At 60.4% G+C, this 6,000-nt stretch overlaps 1 protein-coding gene across 3 annotated transcripts in view; it reads left to right on the top strand.

Annotated features, from left to right (window-relative positions):
- Positions 1–539: 539 nt before the first annotated feature.
- Positions 540–6,000, top strand: part of EHBP1L1 (EH domain binding protein 1 like 1) — a 29,428-nt gene continuing 23,967 nt past the window's right edge. The window contains exons 1-2 of one of the 3 annotated variants that reach the window (XR_013346716.1): positions 540–817; positions 1,145–1,372. Coding sequence is in view for 2 of the 3 variants with exons in the window: in XM_077822903.1 (XP_077679029.1) it covers positions 1,269–1,372 (104 nt within the window). In the remaining variant the exon portion in view is untranslated. The remainder of the gene's footprint in view (positions 818–1,144; positions 1,373–6,000) is intronic. The other 2 variants (XM_077822903.1, XM_077822905.1) reach the window with 2 other exon arrangements.

The following is a 6,000-nucleotide window of genomic DNA, read 5'->3' as shown; positions in this document are numbered from 1 at the left end:
CCCCCCAGGACTGAGATAACCTAGTTCCTCAGTGAAGTAATGATGGGGGGGCACATATTGGGGGGGTGTCCAGAGAAGGTGGCATAGGAGTGCAGTGGGACTCTTTTAACCAACCTCAGATCTATTTACCCCTTCTCCCACCCCCACAAGACCTGTGCCCCATAACTGTGAATCCCTGACTGTTGGGGGGGCAGCTGCTGTCCATCTCCCAAGCTGCCCCCCATCTGCACCTCCCCCACACCATCAACCCCCCGCTCTTCCCGTCCCCCCTCACTACCCCCACTCTTTCCCCATCCCCTCCATTTAGCCCCCTCCCCTTCTCCCCATATACCCCCACCCCCAATGTCAGAGCTCTCCCTTACCCCCCAGACGTGCCTGGGCTAAAGCGACCACCCTGGTGGGTCGCATTTCCAGTAAGGGCCCCATTTACCCCCAGCCCCGCCCTGCCCCCCACCCCTGCTCCCTGGGTGGGGGGAGCCGGGCTTGCGCCTGTCTCTACTTCTCCTTTCGCCCCCTTCTGCTTCTAGTTTCGTCTCCGCGCGAACTTCCTGCGCGGGGCGAGCTCGGCCCAGCCCGGCCCAGCGCTCACCCCCGGCACCCCGAGTCCCGGGGAGGGGCGTGCGGGATCCAGGAAGCGCAGACACGGCCGGCCGACAGGCGCTGGCAGCCTGGCACGGCTCCCTCGGCCCCTCGTTCTCTCGCAGTCGCCGGAGTTTCCCTTCTCTCCCTGTCGGGCTCGGACACGGGAACCGAGTTGGAACTGACCCGCCCGGCGTCTGGCCCGGGGGCAGAGAGCGGGACCGGGGAGACACCGGAGGTGAGAGCCAAAATCGGGGTGTGCGGGCCGGGGGGCAGAGCCAAGAACCCCCTCAGGGATTGGGGTGTCGGGGGTACCCAGGCCCCCCACGGGAGGGGGGAGAGTCCATCCCTCCAGGAATCGGGTGTCCGGGGGGAGCCCAGCCCCCCCCCATGTGTCGGGGGGGAGCCCAGCCTCCCAGAGATCGGAGTGTCCGGGGGCAGCGCAGCCCCCTTAGGGATCGGGGTGTCCGGGGGGTGAATCAAGCCACCCGTGATTTTTCGGGAAGCCCCTTTGGCTCAGTGCCCGCATCCAAGCCGCCGCCGCTCGGGTGTCGTTTTCCGGCAGCCTCGGGGTCTGGGACTATGGGCATCGAGGGGCATCGGCCGGGGCCGCGCAGGCAGCCGTGACCTGAGAGGCGCCTGGCCCGGCTCGGCCGGGGGCTGCTCCGCGGGACCCCCCACGAGCCGCGATGAGCTCCGCGTGGAAGAGACTCCAGCGCGTGGGCAAACGCGCCTCCAAGTTTCACTTCGTGGCCTGTTACCAGGAGCTGATGGTGGAGTGCACCAAGAAATGGTGAGTGGGGCCAGCCCCGCCCTGGGGCAGACACAGTCCGGCTCGCAGCCAGCCTGGAGTGGGGCACAGGTGGACACGGGGACCCCAGGATATTTAATGGGGCAGAGGTGCGCATGGGGGGGACCCCAGTATATCTAAGGAACAGAGGTGTGCATGGGGGGGCCCTAGTATATTTTATGGGGCAGAAGTGGGCATGGGGAGACCCCAGGATATCTAAGGGGCAGAGGTTGGCTCGGGGTACCCCAGTATATCTAAGGGGGAGATTAGGGATGGGAGGATGAGGGGCTGTGTCCCCTGGAGCATGGGGCGGGGGTTGTCACAGGGAGAGGGAAGCTCTTCTCAGCCTCTTCTTTTTGTTTATTAATATGAGTTACTTAATCAAGGAGATTTAAGGAGGGGGCCAGGTACCTCTGGCAGGGATGGAATTAACTCTTTCTCTACTGACAGACCCCAATGGGGGGGCAGTTCAGCCATACACCAGGGCGGGGGGGAAGGCGTTCACTTGTTTCACTCTGGGAAGGGTTTCCCCCTCTATTTTAGCCATAGGAAGGGAGCCCCCAAATACTGTTGGGAGGGGTGACTGAATGAGAGAAGTCCAGGTTGTTGTCATGGGGGGGCTGTCAAGTCTGGGCTGGAAGATGGGACACCTCCATCCCCGGTCATGGTGAGGAAAGGGATCAATCCCCACACTCCAGTTTACAGTGGTTGAGACTTCCCCCTCCTCCTCTGCCCCCATGTTGCTGCTTCCACCCCAATGCTCCCCATTTCCAAATCTCCCCCCCCCAAAACTCCTGCTGAGCCAAGCACCCCTAGCAGCTCCTGGGTCAGAGGGGGGTGCCCTGGGGCTGGCCTCTGCACAGAGGTGTAAGGAGGCTTGGTTGTTGTGGAGCTGGGAAGGGTGTTTGTAGATTTGATGGGGCAGGGGCAAAGTCTAAGGGTCCAGCCCGCTGTGGGGCTTGGTCGATGCAGACTGGCCCCTCAGGCCCAAGTGGAGAACCAGCCAGGGGTCTCCCCCACCATGCCATCTGTGGAGGTGTGCCCCTGTCCATGCAGGGCTTGTGGAGGAGGTGAAATCTAGAGCTGAACCTAGGACTTCGAGACTGGCAGGAGGTAGGGGGGGTCTCTCCAGAATGGGGGGCAAAGCTGAAGAATCGAGACCATGCTCTAGAACACAGGGATTGGCAGAAGGTGGGTGTCTCTCGAGGCCTGGAGGAGGGGCTGGGGCAGGAGGAATCTAGAACGTGCACTAGACCATGGGAAGTGACAGGTGGTGGTAGGGTTCCTCTAGGATTGGGATAGGGCTGGAGTCTAGAGCATGCTCTAGAACATGGAGATGGGGGAATCTCGTCATTTCCTGTTTTGGCGGGTGAAGGGGGTGGCTAGATCTGGAGACATCCTCTGTGATTTAGGGGGAACCTAGAAGTGGAAAGATCCCCGTCTCTCAACCTCTGGACCACACTCCAGTTTACAGTGGTTGAGTCTCTGGACCATCTCCATGGAAATGGGAGGAGCCAGCGGGGGAGGGAGCTCTTGGGATTTTTTTAAACTAAAATGACCTTAAAAGGGATTCATGGAAAAATGATAAATATTTAGTGACAGCAGCTAAAAATAGAAACAGGAGGGAGTGGGGAGGGGGGGTAGGGGGCCTGGGGTGCAGGGGAGAGAGGCAGAGAGACTGTAGGAAGAGTGGGCCTGTAGGGGGTGGGCAGGATAAAGGCTTCTCTGTGGAATTAGATATGGGGCCCTTGCAGAGCAGAAGTGTCCCAACAGGGTTCCCCAGGCCCTTCCCCTTCCCTTCAAATCCCCGCCCCCAAATGCTCCTTCCCCCTCTCTATGGTTCCTCTGCACAATCTCTCTCCTTCAGGGGCTCCTCCCCCTTTCCCATATGCCCCTCCCCTTTCCTCATTGTCCCTCCTCTTCTCCCCATGACCCCTCCCTGTTCTCCCACCCCACCCTTCATAGCTTCCTCTCCCACCTCTCCTGTTGCTATGTCCAGGGATTTCCCCCACCCCAGTCCCTGGATGGGGCCCAAAGCCCCAACCCATCTCTCCCCAGCCTTCCTGCCTCCTGGGCTCTGGCTGCCCCAATCCAGGTCTGTGGAGGAGTTAGGGGGTATCAAGTTTCCCAGCAAGACACCAATTTAGCTCAGCACCTGCATAGATGCTCTGATCTCCGACCCCCTCCTGAAAGAGCTAAATTTAGCCCCTTGGCCACAAGCCCAGGAGGGAGGAAGGTGCTTGTAAACTGGCCCAGGTCTCAGAGCACTTCACCTGGCCAGGGGCTCGGGGCTGGAGTTGCAGGGGACTACAGGTTGAGAGTGAGGAATATTGGCAGCTAGGAGGGGAAGCCCAGAGCTGGGATAGTGTGGGGCTGTGGGCCAGGAGGAGTGAGGGACACCAGCCAAGCTGGAGGCGGGGGAGCCCAGGGCTGGGCTAGCAGGGGGCTGTGGGCCGGGAGCGAGGGACACCGGCAGAACTGTAGGTGGGGGAAGCCAGAGCTGGGTTGCAGCTGAGCTGTGGCGGGGCTGTAAGCGGGGACTGAGGATTTGCTACAAGCTGCGTGTGTTTATATTTCCACCTCATACAAGAGCTAAGAATACCCTGCAATGGTCAATGTTGTGACAGTGCCGGGAGGGGGGAGGGGTGCCTCCTGGGTGTCCTGGCAGGGCTCAGACATTCTGGCGAGCAGGAGGTTTAGAAACTCCTGGTTGTGAAGGTGCCAGGCTGGATGGGCCCTTGGGGCTGCTCTGGGGCTGCCCGCTGACCTTGGGAGAGTGACGTCTGTGGGTTGGAGGTGAAGGGCCTTGGCTGAGACTCTGGGAGAGGGGGGACCCTGGGAATCAGTGACAGCATCGGGGTGGGGGAGCGAGGCCATGACTGACACGGGCAGATGGGGAGCTGACCTATAGACGCCATAGCATTGCAGGCCAGCCCGACCCCTCTGGGAGCCCAGGGCTGGGATAGGAAGGGGCTGCAGGTCAGGACTGAGGGGCACCGGCAGAGCTGGGGGGGGAGCCCTGGGGCTGTGTGGTGGATGTGGGGGAGGCTAGGCCCTGATCACTTGTATCCACCTGCTGTCAGGATGTTCCCAGCTTTTTTTCATGGTGTGAATGGTGATTCTGGGGGGTGGACTGTGTAAATAAACAGGGTGAGCTGTCATTAACCTCACCCATCTGGTCAGAAATCCCCCCCCAGCCATTGCGTCCCTGCCCCCCCTCAGCTCACAGTCAGCTAGAGCAGCAGTGACACCCCCCACTCAGCCAGCCACTGACCTGTGGCCAGAAACTCCCTGTACAGCTGGTGAGTCGAACGCCATGTCCAGTCGGCAGTGCTCCCATGTGATAAACCCACTGGCAGCCAGTGCCCTCCTCTACAGCTGGGCAGTACCCCACCTTAATAGCCCCTGTGACCCACCCCAGAGGCAGCTGCATCTGAGCCCTGGGTGGGGGATCCTCGGATAAACAGCCCCATGCCCTTCCCCAGAGGTGGGTGCATCTCAGACTGGAGCATAGGAGCTGCAGAGGAGTTGAGATAACCTCACATACAAGTATGCTTTGGAAGTGCGTCCCAGCCAGTCAGGGCTGGGCTGCATACGCAGAGTTTCCAGAACATCCCTTTGGAGGAACAAGAAGCCTTCAGCTCTTCCCTCGTGCCTTCGAGCCAGGAATTCCAGCCTTTACAGCCTGTAATGAATTATACAACTTTGCAGCCCTGTCTGCATCCCTGCTAGGGAGTTAGCAAACTGGGACACACACACAATCACCCAAGGTTGTGCAAAGGATCTGTGGCACAGCCAGTAATGGAACCCAGGAGTCCTGATTCTCAGTCCCTCTCTCCCCTTGCTCTAACCCTCCAGACCACTCTCCTCCCAGAGTTGGGGATAGCACCAGGATTCCTGACACCCCCCCAACTCCCTACAATGCCTGCGGCTCTGCAGGGCTTGGGGCACAAGAGTGCAAGCACCAGCCGGCCCCACCCCAGGGTCTGGCCCACATGGCTGTGAAAGATACAGAGCAAAATGTCTCAGATCCAGACGTTCTGATGTCAAGGGGTGAAGCAGAGGCATTGGGTAGGGGAGGAGGAGGTGCCCAGCACCTCTCAAGGACTATGACACAGGCCTCAGACTCCTGGCCCAGACAGTGGCCTGCAGGGAGAGCAGGGCTGGGATCCCCACACCCCTTGGCGAAGTGAGCCATGGCGTTCACGCTTCCTGAGTAAACACCCTGTCTGCCGTGTCCCGGCAAACACAGCTTCTCAGATCTACAGAGTGACTCACTGGTTTGTACCATGCTAGGGCTGGCTGCGCCTGCTCCTACCTGGACCCGGGAGACTGGGCAGCAGGGAGCAGGGTGGGGGCTCTGTGGGGGCTCTCTCCCCTGGCAGTCACTGCTGACCCCAATGCCCCAGTGTGGTGCTATACAGCAGGGGGTGCATGCCCCTTGCAGTCACTGCTGATCCCAATGCCTCAGTGTATTTTTCTCTCCAGGCTCCTTCCTCCAATCCTTATCTCTTTCTGCCCCAGTGTCTCTCACTGCGTGTGGGGCGAGCAGGGGGTTCAGGCTGGGCCACACCCGCCCAGCAGCCAGGCGGGGGAAGATAAAAACCCTCCCCACCCAGCTCTGCAATGTG

The sequence above is a fragment of the Eretmochelys imbricata genome, chromosome 7, assembly GCF_965152235.1.
Source record: "Eretmochelys imbricata isolate rEreImb1 chromosome 7, rEreImb1.hap1, whole genome shotgun sequence".
Lineage (NCBI taxonomy): Eukaryota > Metazoa > Chordata > Testudines > Cheloniidae > Eretmochelys > Eretmochelys imbricata.
This window is presented reverse-complemented; position numbering and strand designations above follow the sequence as displayed.